We start from the raw sequence: 21,176 nt of genomic DNA on the forward strand, positions 1-21,176 counted from the left end.
CCACTTCATAGATAAGGCCTGCCACAGAATATATATTTTCCAGATGAAACACATTTTTTAACAAATTTTACTTATTTCATGATGTAAAAGATAAAGAAACAATTTGTCTGTTCATTACAGATGATGTTAAACACATATGATACAAACTGTCAGATTGCAGCTCAAAAATAATGTTATGAGTGGCAGAAATATTAAGCAACAGAACACATGCGCTTAAAAATTCATTCATTGTTTTGAGAAATGTATTACATTTCTTATTTAAATACAACACTTCTTCAATTAACATGTGTTTCAAAATAGCAGTGGAAAGAAATAACAAGTCTTTATTTTAGTTCTTACCACCAGTGTACATGCTGGCTGTTGTCATTGTTTTTCTGAAAGGGGAAAGGGAGGCTGCTTTTTCAGCCTCTATTTCCTGAACTGATTTCTGCTTTACTGGAGCAGCCTGTGGAATATTTTTAGGTGGAGGTGCTGGAAATATCAGTTTGCCATCCTACAAGAAAAACAAAAGGTATTTAAGTTGCTAATGACCTTAAAAAATGTTAACATATTAATTAAAAAAAATATAGTTTGAATTGTATTTCTTTACTGAATTTCCTGTTGCAAATTGAGCATACTGCAATATTCTTGTAATATCCTTATTACAATGGAATGTTCATGTCAAATATTAGTAATCCTCACAAATAACCTGCATTAAAATTAAAAATTATGTAGACTAGAGTGGCTTTGGAATAATGTAAATGTCCAAGTGAGAAGCAATAATCTAGCCAAGAACCCTACTAAGAACCTATACAATGACAAAAGATTTTGGTTCAAAACCTTAAGCACATCTTAAAGGAAAATGGGCAAACAATTTAAAACTGATCGTTAAAAATCAGATTTATAAAATAAATACACCTCAAAACAAATTTTATTCATTCAATAATTAGTTTTGTTTCTGGCCATATGCTGAATAAGTGACCTGTTTTATGACTTTTTCTCAGGAAATACTACACATTGTGTAATTCAAAAATATTCTTTAAAAATGGCGTCCATTCTCTTACTGTACTTCTGGTTATATTACTTTTTATAGACACTAAATAAATAAGGTAAACCATAATGAGAAATTTTAGTAAACTGAAAAAATATTTTTTATCTGATTAAAAGAAGAGAGTTATTTTCCAAAATCATATAAGCAAGTACACATACTCGCATAGTGCATGTTGAAGGAGTACGTCTGTCAACTACATCTGTGGCTATACTCCAGCAACAGTTTGAATGCAATGCAGTTAGCTTCAACTTGATTCAAGAACTTCTCCTTAGCTTTCTTGAAATTATTAATATTAATGAAAATTAAAATACAGATAATGAACAGCTAATTTTTTGTAGCCTTAAAAGTTCAAAACACATTAATACACAAATGTTTTTATAACTGAAAAAATAAGTAAGGGAATACTACATTTCTTATGTTGCCCATTTTTGTATTGCAAATGTTCTGCTTAGTCTATACACATTGCACAAATATATTTATGATACGTTATACTTTGCTTAGTTATACTTACCTTCATAACGACAGTTCCTCGAATCACATGGTCAATTGTGCCATAATCAAATTCATCTTTAATGTCATAGTAAAAGTTATTCTTATCTGGGCTAATTGCTTTCAGAAGTTTGATGATGTTATTGGAGTACAAAGTGCTGGCCTGAGTTGCCATCCTGCTGGGAAGGTCCGTATATCCAATGTGCGTAACACCCTAAGAAGAAAAACAAGTAAAGAAATTATTAAAAAAAAAAAAGAGAAGTGAAAATCTTTTCAAGACTTCAGATCATTGAACAACTGGTATTTCTTCAACGTTAATAAATACATATATACATTCGATACATACATAAATAAAGAAACAGAAAAATTAATGCAAAGCATAGAGATAGATGAGGTTGTATGATAAACATTATGTAATGCTGATTTAGCATTTTGCTTTCCAATTGCTCTAGGAACCATGGATGAATGGAATATAGAATGTCTCATTTCAGTCTTTCTGTTGATTAACTTGAGAAACAACTGTACCTTGTCTACCTATGGAGAAGTGCATACTGATAAGCCCTGTTACTGTTCAGTTCCAGGAATTCTGATTTTATTTTCAAATTCAATACTCAAGCTCTTTTCTGTAAAAAAACACACATCTCAAAATGCATATCTTTGTCAAAACCCAGAAACTACAGTATGTAGTCTGAGGTAAGGACATCTGTAGGGAACGAATGATGAAAATTATAGAAATGTATGATAAAGAACAGAAAACAAGTTTGAATGGTATATTCATTTCTAGCATACATAAACCAATTATACTTTTACTTGCATTATTTAGAATATATATGGGGTTCAGGGTGACACAGTGGCTAGGGCACCTCACCCTTTAAGGGACTCTGTGTCCCTTTATTGGACAAAGATTAATGTCTTAAAAGGATTCCTGTCTTTTGCCCTATGGTGCCAAGAATGGTTTAGATCCACTAAATGACATAACTTTAGAAATAAAGTCAGCTGAATGAAGATTGGGAGGCAACATTTTTTTTTTTTAAGTTAAAAAGTTCCATTATCAATTTTCTAAGTTGGCCCCATTGCAAATCAGGATCATGGGGAGTCTGAGCCTTCAGTAGCAGCAGTACAAATACACACAGAGCATCAGACATAGTATTTAAAATTGTGTTATATGGTAGAGAAAGCAGCTTCCTTTTTAATCTTTACAACAGATAAACTCTTACAATTAAGAGTCACAGTATTTGATTCAAATTAGGATTAATAAAATAATAGCAATAATTACATTTATACAGTGCTTTTCTAATGACTTCAAGGACCTTACAGAGACAAATGTGTATCCACACCAACCACCATCAATATGCAGCATTCACTTGACACATTTGCTAGAAGGTGGTGAAGAGGTAAGAGAAATAGCCAATTAGAGACAGGGGGTCCGAATGGACAAGGCAGTGCTGAGCAATTCAGCCAGGGCATTGGAGGACAGCAACTGGAATCCACTATATACAGTATACCTCTTTATTTTCAGTAATAGGTTTATCATAAAGTAATGTGCAGATGCCGAGCAATGGCCTGCCACCTTGCCCATGGTTCCTGCTTTGTGTTTAAGAAGTGAAATTGTTTTGATAAAATACATATTTTTTATGTTAGACTAATATCATATAATATCTCTCTATTACATAAAAAAATCTTTTGACACAACAAGACTTTTTGGGAAAGATTTTTTCAAGTCCCACGAGACGAGAATATTGTCATGAGATTCTTTCAAGCCATGCCCTCCTAGATCTGCCATTCGTATTAAAACGTTAACAGTTTCCCGTTAGAACAGCTTGTGCAAAGACAATTAACAAATCTCAGAGCCAAACATTCGAAAAAGTCGTTTTATTTAAGAGAGAAAGAAACTAAATTCAATCACAGGCAGTTATATGTCATGTTGATGCAAATGTAACACTTCAAATGAAAATTAAAATCTGTTTAAATTGTACATTCACATCCCCATACATGAGCGGCAGACCACAAAGAGGCTAGCACATAGCGCTGGCCTGGGGGTTGGTGAGCAAAGCGAGCAGGGGCAAAGCTCCTTAGCTATGTAAATGAAAAAATATTTATATTTTAGAAAATACATAGTGGGTATAAATTAAGCTTATTTTCTTGCAGTGCATGTTCATAGTATTTCAGAGGGTCATCGAACAAGAAAATTCTTTTATACAATACACAAAACACTGCTTAATTCTATTAAGGCTTACAAGACCAAAAATCTCTCTTGAGCAATACATTTACAGCAGGAAATCAGCCTGTTCTGGAGACCAGTGTATTTATGGGCCCAGTACAAATTATATAGCAGCTTTAAGCCCTATGAAAAAACTTTAAATTAACAATTCAAACTAAGCAACACAATTTGATGAATGCTATGGCCCTGACTAATGTTATTTTAATGCTTGAGGAGAAAGTAAGCTTTATGACTCGCTAAAAAATTATTCATGATAAAGGTTTTAATACCTTGCTGTGAAAGATTTTAAAGGAAAAAATCAAATAAAAAGAATAGAAATAATGCAATTAACAACTTACATTTAGCATAAATCCATAGTAGATAGATAGCTCAGTAATTTTTTTGATTCACTACAGTGTAACTAGAGATTATAAGTAGAGGGGTAAGAGTATGCTTACCACTAAGGTTTTCCTAATCAGACTACCCATACTGTGGTAACGACTAGTATGAGAGAAAAATGGAGTTAATTGCTTTACATGGCAAAATCATAATATACTGCTCTCGTTTTTCAAATTCTAATGATCTGCCACATTAACTGCTTAAAATTATTTAGTAGCACTTTATGTTTAAACCCTTTAATATAAATTGTGTATAAAATAAACAGAATTCTACATTGTTTAAGTATTACTTTACTAAATAATAGCACAGCCACACTGCATAGTTCTAATATATGAAATTAATAAATTGAGATTCAGTCCTCCACCTTATGCACAGATAACTCTCCTGATACAGTTGTCTCAATATTGCCTCCAGCCTCAGCAGCCAAATCAACAACAACTGAGCCATCTTTCATGCTCTCAATCATCTCTTTAGTTATTAGAATAGGTGCTCTTTTTCCTAGAGTTAAAAAAAAAAAAAAAGTTACACATTTTATCTTAGTGATGCAGACAGCTGGCCTCTAATCTTACTTTAAAGATTGGATTTTATTTAAAAATAATTTTTGTATTCATACATAGCCAAACATTGCAACAGATACTCTGTTTTAAATAGTCATGAAATGCTACTACAAAAACAAATTCATAAAATTGATTACTTTGGTACTTGCTACATTTAGTACATATTAACTATGTAATGTCTGAGACACCAGTGGAAAATCAAACAGGGCATTTAAAATATTTCACAGTTATGTTATCATAGTCTTTCCGCACAAAAAAATAATGGCTTAAAAATTAGTTTAGCTTTCAGAGTGTTAAGACATTTTTCTTAAGGATAGCCTTACATATCAACTAATAGAAGCATCCAATCTTAAGTGAGGCAAATTCATTTGTGTATTAAATTGTTACAATTCCGCCATCTAGTGGCGACAAATATAAGCACTAGCTTTAGAGCTGGTCATTCCACTTTTAAAAGATTCAAGGACAATAACGGGCCAATTACTATTAAAGATACCCAGCTCAATTACAAAGAAATCTAAATTATGGAAAAATGTTCACTGGAAATGATAGACAACTAATATAGCTAATTTTCCCTGTCTTTAGGCAAAAAACAAAACAAACAGATTATGGAAGCACATTCACAAATACCAGGCCCAACACAAAAGCCAAGGCCCTTTCAGGCAAGCATGAACTGCCATCTTAACAAGGGTTTCTTAAAGCAAAAAGAATTTTTGTTAATAGGTTGCATCCAGTAAATATTTTAACAGATTAATGTGTAGGTTAGCACAGAAAAATAAATGTCTAGAGATTGTGTTATTTTTATCAACTGTACATTCTGATCAGGTTAAAGTCAAGTACTCAAAGTGGAGTAATAGTCCAACATTCTTTCCTTTAAGTGCACTTTTATTTTTAAAGAACAATTCAGCTTAAATTGTCTATACCAGGAATCAGGGCAGTGCTGACGAGAATGTCAACCTCTTGGCATTGCTTTGCAAAAAGTTTCATCTCTTCTTCAATAAACTCCTTTGACATCTCCTTGGCATAGCCTCCCTGACCTTCCCCAGACTCCGTAATATTTACTTCCAGAGGCTCAGCTCCCAGAGACTTGAACTGCTCCAAAGCTGCTGCTCTGTTGAAATAAATGGTAAAAGTCTTAAGGCAATAAGAATACTTTCGTAATCTAAAGATAAAAAACATGATAAAAATGTTTCAAGATAATCATAATTACAATGGAATTCTCCGTAATCCAAAAATTACACGCATCAAGTTAAAATGATTTGTCCAGAATATTACTTTGCCATCTCGCATTTAAGTTTAATGTTGTACTTGCTTGCAAAATATGAAACAAGTTCTCACTTGGTTGACATCATTTTAAAACCCATAGATATAAGGTACTTAAGGGTGCTCCCAGTCATCCAACAGTATTCTGAACTTAATTTTCACACTGCAAGTTTGCAGGAAACTGGAGTCTAACCTTTCAGTATCAAAATCAAGGCAGGAACCTACCTTGGACAAATAATGTAAACAGTACAAAACATGTCCACTTACTGAGTTCCTAATAATGTTATAGATTTCAAAGTACTGTAATGATATTGTCTATAAGACATTGACACCTCCAAAAGAAACAAGTAGGTTAACATTAAGTTTCAAAATATTTTTAGATTTTGCTGCTCATCTCCTAAGCAATGTAATCCTTCTACATGATCACAATCATTTTGCCTTTTTAGCCACAATGTTACTTGAACTATGATGAAAGTTCACATAGCCGAATTTCACAGCTCTATCATGGCAGTTCAGTAATAGAGTGCTATATGCAACAGTTTCACTATTTGTGTCAATATCTGACGATCAGTTCACATTGTCATCACTATTTCAGTTTTTTCTAAAGCCGGCTTCACAGCTTCTTGTCTACACGCCATTGTGTTTTAGTTGAAGGCTATGCCTCCCTTTAATAAATAGGGGTAAATTACCTTAGAGTGACAAAATAGATAGAAATATTCATGATTTTTTGCAGCGTAATGTTATTTCATCCACTAGATGGCATTACAATGCCATCCCAAGAGTTATTCAGGCTTTACACTGTAAAGTGGGTTATTAAACATTACCCCCAAGTCGGACTGTAACATGAAGAAATTAAATCATAATACAGAATTCTTAGCCTGAGCTACACTTGAGATTAACACGAAGGTAAAAATAAAAAAAAAATCCAACAGATTCTTCTTTTTAATCACATGATTTCAAGCGTGTACGCCTGTGCCTTTACTATGTTCTAAAAGAAATCAATCTGCCACCTGGTTTTGTAAATGGAACAGCTAAAACTCTCACCACTTTATTGTTCATTTTCCAGTTTTACTCATATTAGGTGGTTGACCATAATCCTATTTCCTCCATTCTCAAAAGTCCTGAGTAACCTTTATTGTGAGACTTTTCATACCATTCAACACCACCTCCAACCAGGTCATCTTAAACCTCCCTATGGGCCCCATGCTCTTGGCCTCTTTCTTGGTCAATCTGTTCACCCAACATTCTTCTGTTTTTCACTCCACATGCCCAGGCCACCGTAGTCTGTTTCTTCTCATCACAACATCTATCACCTCTGCATTAACTATTTCTCTTAACTCAGCAATTTGTCTGCCTCTCACGCCAGGGCACTCCACTCACCCTCTTTATCATTCTGATCTCTTCTTCATCTAACTCTGCTCACACCTCATGCCCTTACAGCATGCTACTCTTTACAGGAACTTTCATAAAAACTTTTCCCTTTGATGCCAAGGAGGATCCTCTACAAATGCGGGAAAAGCTCATAGAATTTCTACCACATGTCAATCCGCACTCAACATGTCACCTAGTAGTAGAAATGTCCAGCTTTTCTCAAAACTCCATTGCTGATATCTGAATTTAGACATATCCCTCTCACACTTTTAACAAAACAAAAACAAAAAAGTTCACCACCGCCACCTTAAGGTTACCCTTGAATAATGATTACATTATTTACGAATCCACTTCCAGCAACCCTTGCACTGCATTTAGTTTTAGCACTGCATAGCTATTCACCGACCACTTCAATGCCTCCACCTATAACCTTGGTCTTTCCTGCATCTACCTTGAGGCCCTTTGCTTTCAAACAAGTTTTCCATTTCTGTATGTTCTCCACTAATTTTGCTTCAGTTTTGCCTTCAGCACAACAAGTGCCATGGCAAATTTTCACATACTTCTCTGGTCATCACCTCAATCACTATCACAAAAAAGTATCCTCTCAGAATGTTTTCCTGGTGCAGTACTACATTCAGCTCAAAACTTGCTTATCCCTATTTGCTGCCACTATTACCACTCATGCTTTCTCACACACCGATATCACTGCAGACATGAACAAGTCACTCAAATTTCTGTCTTAATGCCCACCTCGCACAGTATCTTCGCCAAGTCTACAAATACATAATGCAGCTTCTTTCCTGCTATAGGTTTCTTTGCCTACATTTGCTTTATAACAAAGATTGCATCTGCTGTTCCTTTGCCTTTTATGAATGCAAGTTGCATTTCACTATTTTTACTCCAAGAATCCCTGGAAGATGAGATACAAAAATGCAAAGACATAATATAAAAAGAATGCTGGCTGCTGTAATAGAGCGCTCCACATCAGAAGCAATTATCTATTTTTGACATATCTATAAGCTCAATAGCGGCAGGCACAAATAACTGAATAGATTTCAGTTAAAACTAATTATGAAATAATAATACATAGAATAAAACAAGATGTTTTAATATTATTTAGAGTAAGGCAAACACAAAGTTTTAGCTGAGAAGCAAATGCATTTCAGTTCATTACCAGGCATTATGCATTTCCAGTTCATTACCTGGTATCAAACCCCCTTACAATGGCTCCCATTGCTTTGGCAGCACCTGCAGATGCCAAACCAGCTACACCACCTCCAATAATAAGAACCTGAAAATATAAAATAAAAATACTTAGTACAGCCATAAATTGTGCTAGATGAATACATAATGAGAAAAACTACATGAGACTAATCCATTAAGTAAATTGCTACCTTTGTGTACTGGTCTCATTTTTTGAAGTGAAAAATGTATTTAAAAAAATATTAAGAAGTCATTTGTCACCAAAACTTACAGACATGTACATTTTTATGATATCCTATATTTATTACAGTAGGAAACAAACAAACCTAATTACAACAACATCAAGTGTGAATTTTATTTTGACATAATATGAAAAGAGAAGCATGTGAAGTAACTATCCGTGCACCATTCAGAGCTAAGGATGTAAAGAGTGAATGGTCTGAAGTGGAGTCAAAGATGAATGGAAGGAACTCATTGTTGCAACAAACAGAAGGAATGATAACAACAAGCAGAGTGATCACAGTGTAATTATAGTAAGCATAATTTATGCTGGCAATAGGGAAAGAGCAAGTGCTGTTGAAGTTACAGAATGAGAAAGGTAGGAGCAGAGCATTTTTCAGTGCAGAAATAATATAGAACACCAAGGGATTTTATCCAGAGAAAGCAGATTATCTCATCTTCATCAGCAGAATTTTCTGGGTAATTTTTGCAACTTGAAAAGTGAAAGTGCAAAAATGGAACAACAAGTTTCAAAAGTTTTGTAAACTTCTGTATGACTACACTACACACACACACACAAACACATAGTATATAAAGTCTGGAACTAACAACTACTTCGGTAATTGATTATTCGATTACATACACCTACACACACTTTACAACATATAGATCCACATATATACATACAAACATACACGGTATACATACTAATAGTATATACACACAATGTAAATCTTTATTAGTACTGCAACAACTGTAAAAACAGCTTCCAGTGAATTTTGTTATCAATTAGATGCCTTGTTACATCATGAATTTCAGTGTAGTGATATGGTTGTCTATTATCCATCACTTTTTCAAATCTTTTCTATGTTTAAATAATTTAAGAACTAGGAAATAAAACAAAAATCCTATGCATACATATTTCTGTCTTTGAAAGTGTTCTGTAATATAAAAATATAATGAAGTGTGAAGAGATAGAATTAATGGATAAAAAAGTTACATTTTTCTTCTTTATTCTTTTGGCGATGCACTATAACACTGAAAAGTGAAAAATTAAATTTTACACTGATTGTGTTGCACACATTTTTAAAGAAAAAACTATCCTGAAAACTAAGACAATCAAAACCTAGTCAACTATTATCATTGTTACATTTGAAAGAAAATTAAATATTCAAGAAAACATAGAAGATGATGGTTATGTTTTAATAAACATCATGATATATGCAAAATCTGAGGCCAAAACAAAATTAGTTGTCTACCTGTGTTTACTTAAACATAAAATAAATTACCTTTGCAGGGGGAACTTTTCCAGCAGCTGTAATCTGACCAGTGAAGAATCGTCCAAAATGGTTGGCTGCCAAAACTACAGCTTTATAACTGTCAAAATAAACATACATTTTAATTTAATTAAATAAAAAAAATCTTGTTGAAAAAGGGACAAATAACCTTTCTAACGTTTGTTAATGAATTGAAAGCTTTTGCCATGTTGTACACAAGGAACGTTGCCCTTACTGGCAACATGATTCAGCTCTGTTCCAATTTAGACATGTACAGGGGAGGCAGAAGCTGCCGAGCTGCTGTTGGTAAAGAAATGAAAGCACAAGTTGCAAAAAAGGGACAAGGTGCAGTGAGGTAACCTCTTTTGTGGAAGTGGCCAACGATAAAAATAAGTTTAAATAAACTATCATGAATTAGATAGGACTTCTGCTCCCTTTGTGTTAGCAGAATAGCTTAAAATCATTCCACAAACATTATTATCGAAAAGGACATTCCAGTCCAAGAAGTCCAAAACATCCTTGGTAGGTGGCATCACCTACATAGCTGTTATGTACATTAATCATGATCAAATAAGGTACTAAATTTCCATCCCTACAGTTTATATGCTTTACTCATATTAAGCTAATTAAATGCATACACCTGATGCCCTTGATAGCTTAAGGCTATATTTTCAGCGCAGCCTGGCATTTTCCATGAGGAGTGTCACAAAATCAACGTGCTCTTAATTTGTTTTAAGTTGTGCATAACTGAGGAGTAACGGAAGTCATTCTTTGTAGAAAGCTCAGCTGTGTTACATTAAATTACAAAAAACTGACAGCCAGGTATAAGCAACATGTACATTAATAAAAACAAAATACCCAATTTCTCTGTATTTCAGTTTGTTTACTGCTATAGTTCTACAGATTCTCACTATGCACCGCAGGATGAAGAGGTGGTCTATTCTATTTTAAGCATTCTCAAAACAAAAGACAGAAAAGGGCTCTACCCTGCAATGTTCGCCATGGAGCTAAGAGCATCATATCCCTGGGCGATGGTCACTCTTGGAACTTGATCCATAGCTAGTACAGTAGCTCTCCGCTGGGATAGTTTGTCCATAAGTTCCTGGTTTTGTGCAGGGTAGATAAAGCTGACCAGAGTAGAAGAATCTTTTAAAAGATCAGCCTCATGAGTACCAAGAGCTGGATTAAAAATGGGAGCTCTCACCTAAAAGATAAATATAGACAATACATTATAGTTACTTACTTTGAACAGTATTATATAACATGACTTGGACTACTTGTCAAAATTTAATTCAATAGTACAATATAAAAATGGCATTTGTATACTTTTTTTTTTTTGCACAAATTAAAATTTGTATATTTTTAACAAAGAAACGATAATTCATTATTGCAACAGAAGAGAGAGATGATGGTAATAAACAACATTTGTATGCTCGAGCTCATGACAATACAGTATATTAGAAGAAGTTGCTTGGGAAATTTGTGAATTTTAAGATGGATGGATAGATGGATGGATGGATAGTTGGTTCAGGGAGTGTGGGGAGATATATGCCTTTAACCACTTAGTTTTGAAGTTTACTCACTCTCCTTCACACTGAACATTTAAGCATCTGACAAATCTTACACTCTGACAAACAAGAGACAATCATTCAGTCCATCAAGCTTGCTAGTTTAGCTAATAACTAAGCAATCCCAATATCTCATCCAGATACGTCCTTATGTGGTTTGTGCCAGATTCCCACAAATCTGGTAAGTATGTGTTTCTGGTCTTCAGTCTTAAATGCAATTCCCCTTAATTTATACTGGAGTCCTTAAGTATGTGTTTCACCCTTGAGCAGAAAGAATGGTACACCTGGACAAAAATAGTCCTTAAAATTTTAAATTACAGTACAAGTAAGAAGAACAAGTAAATTCTCAGCTCATTTGAGGTACAATATTTAATTTTTAACAAGTTATAGAATAACACTTTAGCAAATGTCACGAGGTGCGGGCAATGAATATAGCACATAACAGGGTTTTTTCTACTCTTCAGCTTTTATTTTATAGACTGGCAATTCACCCACCATTTCATACTGTTTTCACAGGCTACTGGCACTTCAATAGAACTGCCAACTAAGCCAGCATGTATCCCTGTGTAAACAATTAAACAACATGTAAACTCCACCATGATTCCAGTGTCAGTCAAACCCAGAACCAGAGTTATGAAGCAGCAGTACTAACCACAATGGTCAACATTTAATTATTAAGGTAAGAATACAGTATGTCAGATATTGAAAAGGAAAAATGAGAGATGCCCAAGTCTCTACTAAGTCAGACAGTGACACTTAATGTTAAATGAGGAGTGATTTAAAAGTACAATGTATGACCCTAAATTCAAACTGCTTATACAGAAAGACCCACAGAAAAAAGAAGACTTGCAAAAGTAGACAAAAGTAGACAAAGGTGCCTGGCAATATGATTTAGACCCTTGAACAGTTTTAAGATCATTTTAGATAATAAATGATGCATAAACATCTCTTTCTTATTTATTTATTGTGTATTATATTACTCAAAAAGAAAATTTTTAAAAGCAAACTTAGTTATTGTTCAGTAAATATATTAAAGTCAAAAATATGATTATGCCATTTTTGTAAATAACAGCTTTAAGCCTTCTCACGCGAGTGTCTACCAATTTTGCATACTATGTGCATTTTTTTTAGGATTCATCTTGCTAGATTTTCTCCAGGTCATTCAATTTCTAGGGCTAATTTGTTCCTATTCTTGAGATAATTTTAGACTAAAACAATATTTTTGGTGCCATACTCCGGTAAATTTTCTTCACCTCTAACAAGCCACTCATAGTTTGGTGATGAGAAGCATTCCCATCCTCAACCATACTTCTCTGCACTCCTCTGTGATTGGTACAGACAGCATTATGAACAGAATTTTGCAAAGAAAGCTGAAGCTTGAACTTGTCCAATTGCAAAACCTTTTTTCTAAAGTGTATTAATTTCTTCTTTTCGCATGTTAACAGCTTCTACCTTGTCACTGTGCCACGGAAGGCAAATGTTCTTAATACAGATAACCGATGTATCAATCTTCACTGTATTCTAAACCAATAAACTATGTTGATCTTTAAAGGTAACTAGAGGTCTCTCAGTGGCATTACTCCAATATGCACCTTGCGCTAGGATGCTTAATATAAACAGGAAAACGTTTTACAGACAGATTTTATGCAGAAACTTAAAGAGTGACTTTAATGGTGCACAAGCAGAGCCCAGTAGCAAGGAAATTAACTACTCATTAAGGGAATACTTTCCACAAGCGACCACAGCATGAGAATCTGAATAAGCATTTCCTAAGACATACCCAATTCTAACTTTTGTATATTGTGCATATTTTTGACTGTGAACAACAAAAGTAAGACAGGGTTTAAATAAATTAAATAAATAACAAATCTTTCAGCAGATCTATACAACAGTACAATTATCTGAATTGATGATTGTAGACTTGGCTTATTAAAAAAAAAAAGACCTTAAATTCCATTGCTCTAGCACCTCCCAGTTATCAAGGCATAAATGATAATCAAGGTCTTATTCAAAAGAATGCTTAAGACAACTAATTATTTTATTAATTAATTCAAAAACTAGTAGCTACTATACCTTAAGGACTATGTCTGATGAGAGAACATCCTTGGCCCCTTTGATGGTAGCACCAACTTGAGTGTAATGTTCATCTGCAAACTTGGAAGCTTCTCCTGCTCCCGACTCTACCACAACATTAAAACCCTGCTTAATAAGGGCCTGCACACCAGCAGGGGACAATGCAACTCTCTTCTCATTCTGGAAAATTTCTTTTGGTACTCCAACAGTTAATTGCTTATAAGGAATGCCTAGAAAAAAATAAAAATAAAAATGAAAGTGTGAAAATGGCTGAGAGCAAAACTACACAGAAATGTCCTGTTAGAGAAACATTCCCCTTTTAGTACATACACATAAAACATACACATTAAATCCTACTTCAAAAACAGAAATGCAAACTATAGTTTATATAGAATATATATACTATAAACTTCTTTAAAGTTTAACTATATTAATTAATTTCACTCTTGTAAGTATTTATTCAATAAAAATAAATAATCAAGTCTGTAAATCCTAGGTATATTTTCACTACATTTTGAACTAGAACAATCCATCCATCCATCTTCTGGTCCAGAAAGGCAGTATAAATGCTTAAAAAGTACATCATGTTTAGGATGTCTAAGGGATTAGGAAAATTCTCCACATTTACTCACTCTATAGCACCAATATAAACATACTGTGATATTATAATTAGACATCTATTGCAGAGCTAACAAATGTTTATATATCTAATTTTTATTATTGAGCTTATTTAGTTCTGGGTGACCAGATAATCTGTAAAGAGCGATATTGCTATGCAGGAAAGTTTTTGAAAATAGGAATTAGCATGAGACATAAAATGCTAAAACTGCTTGCCATCTGTATGCCTGTGCCTCCTAAATTTTGAATACATTCATTCAAGATCCTGAATTTTGCATCAAAATACATTTTTGGTTCATTTTGATAGTTCCCTGGTATGTTTAGCAGAACAGTAATTGTAAAGATTTGCTGTGACTAGTGAATTATTTTATGTTTTATTGTATTCCATGCATGGAGACATGGAAAATACAGCCATATACTAAATTTTCAGTTTCGAATTGCTTAATTATGTTGACTTATTGTATTATTTATTTATGCAATGCTATCATGGCTTAGTCACATGATCATAATTGGAGTTTTTGAAAGCATCTGGCCTTAGGTATAAACATGGCATTTTTCATCTGTCGGTGGGTAAACCTCATAAGCAACAAAAAGAAATTAATTAAAGTGGTACAGTGTGGCAGAGGCACTAAAAAGTTCAATTTCAGAAAGTCACACAGTGCCTGAAATAAAAAAAATAAAAAAAGTGATGATATATAAAAGTTGACGTGAAAAAGTGAGTCACCACACACCGTCTAGAGTGGCAAACAGAAGCGTATTAGGGACACAAAGAAGAAGAATAAAAAATAGGGACACAGTGGAGAAAAAAAGGTCAATTAACATTGAAGTCAAAATGTTGACTTTAATCATGAAATTTCCATTTTAATCTCCTAGTTTATTTTGTCATTAAGTAGAATGTCGCAAACTTCATCTTAACACTGATGTTTAATTTACTAGAGTTTCTCAAACCCCATCGTAACTAAAGTAGCATATTAAACGTTTCTTGTTCTAAGTATTTCCTGACCCTGTACGTGCTTCTTAAATGCCAACAGGAGCACGCAGGCAGCGATCTCCGCACAGAATACATTACATTTATGATATTACAGCTCTATGAACATTTTAGAATACTAAGATGTATACCTGATGATATTTCCATGACCCTGGATGGAATAATTAAACATGTATGACAAAGATTTTTTAATGTTCCTTAAAATTTGTGAACACTCAATGTTCTAAATTTATAGCTTGTTTTACTATTACGAAGACGTTTACTGCATGGTGATTGGTTGTGCGGGGAAAGAAAACAAAAAGATAGGAACTGGGGTTTGGTACATTTGACAGGGACAGCACGACTGCAATAAAGAAAATCCACTCAGAAGAACATCTGTTGAATTCTGTGTCCCCAACCACAACTCATGAACCCAACATTTACACATTATTTCAGTTAAACCAGTGGGATAATCATTCATACATCTAGCCATTTGCAGTCTTGTCACAACAGCCCTAAATATTCCTTGCTTTGAACGTACAGCTGCTTTTGCTATCACTTTTAGAGATATTATGGCAAGGTGTCCTGGGAATTTAATGGATGTTCTTTTGGATGATCTTTCTTTATTGCAGCACTACTGTCTTTGTCAAACATATCAACCCAAATTCCTGACCTTCCATTTTCTTTCTCCACATAACAAGTTGTCACACAAACATCTGTAAAAAATGTAATACCAGCAATAAGTTTAGAATGCCAATTCTTCAAATCTTCTAAGGAACATTGCAAAATCTTCATAATATATTCCATCCATCCAATTTGTGTCAAATATAGTCAGTATTTAGACTGGAAAAAAATGTTATCTTTGTACACCAAAGGAGGTAGGAATTTTATCCATTTAACCTTACTTCCTACAGGTATTGCTTGTTTATTAACAATACCTTTGAAGTGACAGATTAAGCGGACACATAGTTTGCAGTCAATGCTATCAACCCAGCCAATGTTAAACATTTACAATTTGTTTTAATCAGATTATTAGCACTGGTGTTTCAATGTGGGTGGTGCAGTGTCACACAGCACATACTCCTTTTCACACTATCATGATGAACTTCTCAATTCTACACAATCCATTAATATATGGTCAGACTGCAATAATGCTAGTATAATGCAATACTGCAGAGTATTTAACAGAGAATCTCTACCCGAGTGTTTACTTTGCAGCGCTAAGAAGGTCTAACAAATGAATAGCTACTGAATGGATGATATCTTTCCAGAGTATGGCTGAAAAACTGAAAATGAATTCCACTCATATTCATTGTTCCTTATCACCATGGGTGAACGTAGCATTGACATTCATACTCCTATTGATTATATAAAATGTTGTTATTTGTTCATGGATTTCTTCTTTTTACCTGCTTGCTTCTTAATCTAATTCAATACCATGCCTTTAAATATTTATTAATGACTGATATTAGTTTCTATTCTGTGTTATTAATATCATCTTTGCTTTCATTTCTGTTGCATTCCTTTGATTATTTCTGAAGCACTTTGAGCATTCAAATGGTGCTACATAAATAAAATGTATTATTATTATTATTACACAGCACCACAAGCTCTGGTTTGATTGCTAGTCTGGTCAGTGTCTCTATGGAGTTTGCTTGCTCTCCCCATGTGTATGTGGACTGAGTCTGCATAATTTCTAATATTCAACTATAAAACACTATTTGAAGCAGGTTATTAAGCACTCTCTACTGCCAAAATAGGTTTATTCCTACACATGTTGTTAAATAACACCGTCCCAGTTTGGGCTCAAAGGGAGCTGAGCTCCCCAGGTTTTGCATGTTGGTTAATAAGTGAACGATTTAAGATGTTGCTATAACAGATGTTCAGTATTTCATGTAAATGGTATGCTTGTAGTAATGCAGTATACACATGGAAATACTTTCATTTCTATTTCTGATATTACTGATACCATAGTTCAAGTATTGACTTTAACAGTATTTCAAAATAAAGTAAGAACTCCCTGAAAAAAAACATAAATTCAAAGTTTTGAAATGGGTAGATGTACTCTTATTTAAATTTAATTTCTGATATGTGTATGGTGATTGTACAGCTTGCAAAGGGAATATCAAAAACAAAAGAAATTGTTTTTGAAATTAAATAACCATTTCTTAAACTTGTTGCAGGGTAAGGTAATGGCATCACAGCACAGATAATTTTTGATTATATTGGAAGCCTTGAACTATCACAATATCAGGAGAAAAACTGAGTTATGCCACCGACAGTAAAAGTGTATGGATTAAGTTAATAGGTGCAACATTAATGATATACAACTTGAAAACTATAAAGAAAATGGTGTTTTACAATTGCTATAATGTGCCTGTGTGGACATTTTTAGTGAGTAATACAATACTGTAATAAAATGTAACAAAAACTAAAACATTAATTGCTTAACGCTAAAATCCCTGAAGCCAATAAAAAAACTCGTAATCCCAGGCCACGTTAAATTCCTTCACACCACTCCATGAGTGTCTTTTGTTTTGCAAATGTGTCGATCAGCACAAGCAGCCTGCTATCTCATCCCCCCACCGACGCAGCTCAGCTTGGGCAGTATCAATTAAACACAGGAAGCTCTGCAGTCTACTTGTGACTATGTTTTGTGATGGTCTTTATATAAAAAAAATTATATGTTACTTATATAAAAGCCAGATCAAATGACTACAACTAAATAAAAAACAACTAAAAACTATTATAAGAAATGGTGAAAAACTAAAACTAAATAAAAAACAAAAATAAAATCAAGCACTAAAAAATATCTTAAAATCAGAAAAATCACTGGTTCTATCTCTGCACTACTAGTTCAGACCAATAATGCCAGCAATCATTAAATCATTCACTTGTAAGCCTTATTTTTTTTTAAACTCCTGTTGGGGAAGGAAATCAAACATAATATGTTATTCATTACATATTTTGCTTTATGAATACTTATTACCCGTTATTTATGACCGAAAGTAATAAAAGTATTAAAAAAAAAAAAAAAAACAGGAAAGTGGTAATACTGTCATCCAAAGAATATCCTATATTTTTTCAAGTGCTACATAATGATCACAAAGTCACTAATTCAATCTCATTAGAAAGCTTAATGCAGGCAATTCCAAACTTAAACAGGTTAATCTACTATTCCTCTGTAAGACGCCTGTTATGCACCTGCTCATTAATGCAAATAACCTGCACCTATAAATTTAAACTGTTGACGGGGAAACATACTTAAATTATTAATATATTAAGAAGCAGCTTAGCAGCCAGCAGTTGCTAAATTTTGAAAGGATTTTAATCAAATGTGTGCAATGAACATGTCTGCATATTACCCATTATTTCTGAAATAAGGTGTCACTGAAGAGTAAAAAAATTAAAGGATTTTCATAAAGATAATAGCAGGAAAGCTATGTACTATTGCTACAGCTATGTAGGAAAATCAAAATGCCACTAATCCAATCTTTATAAAAAGCTTCATGCAAGATATTCTAAGCTTAAATGGGTCAATTTACCTTTTCTCTGTATGACACCTGCTATATACCTGCTTATCAATGCAAACAGCCTGCTGCTCTAACAGCCAGCTATGCACTGAATCTGCAATTCAATACCTACAATACAGCATTCAGCAATGGCCAAGAGTTTACTTTTCCTATTAAATATTAGAATGGTCAAGACACAAGATTTAAGCAACTTTCACAGAGGTATAGTTGTTGTTGCCAGACATAACAATTCAAGCATCACAGAGGAAGCTGCATTAATGAGAATTCTATGCACTACAGTCTCAAGACTTTATATAAAATGGCAACAACGAAAAAGGGGCAAAAGCCTTAAAATGTGTGGGATTAAGGACAATGGCAAAACACTCCACACTCAGATAACGGCTTCTAACAACATTGTGCTTCTCTGAACACATAGCAGGCAGTATCTTGTAGTGGATTGGCTACATCAGGAGAAGACTATGATGAGTCCCACTCCTGTCAGCAAAGAACAGAAAAAACAAAGCTACAATAAGGCGCATAATTCCTGAAACCGGACAACTTAAGTGATCTTAAGTCATCTTTTCTCATGAATTTTGATTTCTTCTGCATCATGTACAGGTAGATGGCACGGTCAGAATTAATCTTAATAAATTAATCTCAAGCTAGTATATTAATCAAATAATATACTCTAATAATAATAATAATGATGATAATAACTAATTACATTTACATAGCTCTTTTCTCATTACTCAAAGCACTTTACATTGACAGAGGGGGAACCACTTCAGCCACCACCTTGAATGGCGTGATGGCAGCCATTTTTTCATCAGTACACTGTTGAAATAACTGTTAGGTGTGAAAGAATGAAAGAGAAATAATAAGCCAATTAAGGACAGATGATACTTGGGAGGTTAGATTGACCAGGCCATGCTGGGCAATTTAGCCAGGGGATTGGGAACACCCTGTTCTTTTGTTGCACAGGGGTACTTTATGACCACAGAGAGTAAGGACCGTGGTTTAAATTCTCATTCAAAGGACGGCGACACTTTTGAAACACATTGTTCCTGTCACTGTAGTGGGGCACTGGGTTCCATATGCAGACCACAGGGTAAGCAACCCACGATAGCCTTACCAATACAGTAATCCCTCGCTATATCGCGCTTCAACTTTTGCGGCTTCACTCTATCGCGGATTTTAAATTTAAGCATATCTAAATATATATCACGGATTTTTCGCTGGTTTGCCGCTTTCTGCGGACAATGGGTCTTTTAATTTAGGTTACATGCTTCCTCAGTTTGATTGCCCAGTTGATTTCATACAAGGGACGCTATTGGCGGATGGCTTAGAAGCTACCCAATCAGAGCATGAATTACATATTAACTAAAACTCCTCAATGCTATAAGATATGCTTCCCGCGTGGCGCTTGTTTTGTTTGCTTCTCTCTGTCTCTCTCACTCTCTCTGCCTGACGGAGGGGGTGTGAGCAGAGGGGGCTGTTTACACAGAGGCTGGTTGCATAGAAGATAGGACGCTCCTCTACGAAATGCCGTATACTTAAAAGCACGTATTGATTTTTTGATTGTTTGCTTTTCTTAGCGAGTGCTCTCTCTGACATTATCTGCTCTTCACTGTGCTCCTTTGAAGATAAGATATGTTTGCATTCTTTTAATTGTGAGAAAGAACTGCCATCTCTGTCTTGTAATGAAGCACAGTTTAAACGTTTGACTAAAGGGTGTTATTTCATGTCTAGAGGACTCTAAAAATGTTAACAGTGTGGGAGAGTTTATAAGGGCTTAAAATATATAAAAATAACCATACAAACATATGGTTTCTACTTCACGGATTTTCACCTATCGCGGGGGGGTCTGGAACGCAACCCCCACGATCGAGGAGGGATTACTGTATTTAGAAGGTCGTAAACAGGTTTTCTATGCTCTAACTGCGAAAATATTCAATTTATAAATAAAGAATCCTACTTCGCGGAAATTCATTTATCGCGGCAGAGTCTGGAACGGATTAACCGCGATAAACGAGGGTTGACTGTACCTTTTCCAGCAGCAAGCCAAGCTTTTCCTAGATGGTCTTGTATTCAAGTGATGATGGGTCACAAACACGCTTGGTTTCATTTGGATTACTTGTTCGGAAGTGCAGAAAATATGGAATTCAACACCAAAATACAGCATCACCAAGGAAGACAAAGCATATACATACAATATAAACACCACTATAGGTGCAGGATGTATTCACATGCAGCAAAGCACGAAAGAAGGAGAAAAAAGAGATAACTTGCAACACATGGAGCTCCAACAGTACAGTGCAACTGGAAAGTATTTACAGTGCATCACTTTTTCCACATTTTGTTATGTTACAGCCTTATTCCAAAATAGATTAAATTCATTTTTTCCCTAAGAATTCTACACACAACACCTCATAA

The 21,176-nt window shown here is 34.3% G+C and overlaps 1 protein-coding gene across 3 annotated transcripts in view; it reads right to left on the bottom strand.

The window, feature by feature from the left end:
- Window positions 1-21,176, bottom strand: part of nnt (nicotinamide nucleotide transhydrogenase) — a 140,909-nt gene that overhangs the window by 65,035 nt on the left and 54,698 nt on the right. For all 3 annotated transcript variants that reach the window (XM_039750505.1, XM_039750504.1, XM_039750506.1), the window contains exons 3-10: window positions 13,647-13,876; window positions 10,992-11,209; window positions 10,018-10,105; window positions 8,509-8,597; window positions 5,596-5,783; window positions 4,483-4,616; window positions 1,542-1,733; window positions 340-493 (exon numbers count right to left, since the gene is read on the bottom strand). In XM_039750505.1, the coding sequence (XP_039606439.1) occupies window positions 340-493; window positions 1,542-1,733; window positions 4,483-4,616; window positions 5,596-5,783; window positions 8,509-8,597; window positions 10,018-10,105; window positions 10,992-11,209; window positions 13,647-13,876 (1,293 nt within the window). The remainder of the gene's footprint in view (window positions 1-339; window positions 494-1,541; window positions 1,734-4,482; window positions 4,617-5,595; window positions 5,784-8,508; window positions 8,598-10,017; window positions 10,106-10,991; window positions 11,210-13,646; window positions 13,877-21,176) is intronic.

This window comes from Polypterus senegalus, chromosome 4, assembly GCF_016835505.1.
Source record: "Polypterus senegalus isolate Bchr_013 chromosome 4, ASM1683550v1, whole genome shotgun sequence".
In the NCBI taxonomy this organism is placed as follows: Eukaryota; Metazoa; Chordata; class Cladistia; order Polypteriformes; family Polypteridae; genus Polypterus; species Polypterus senegalus.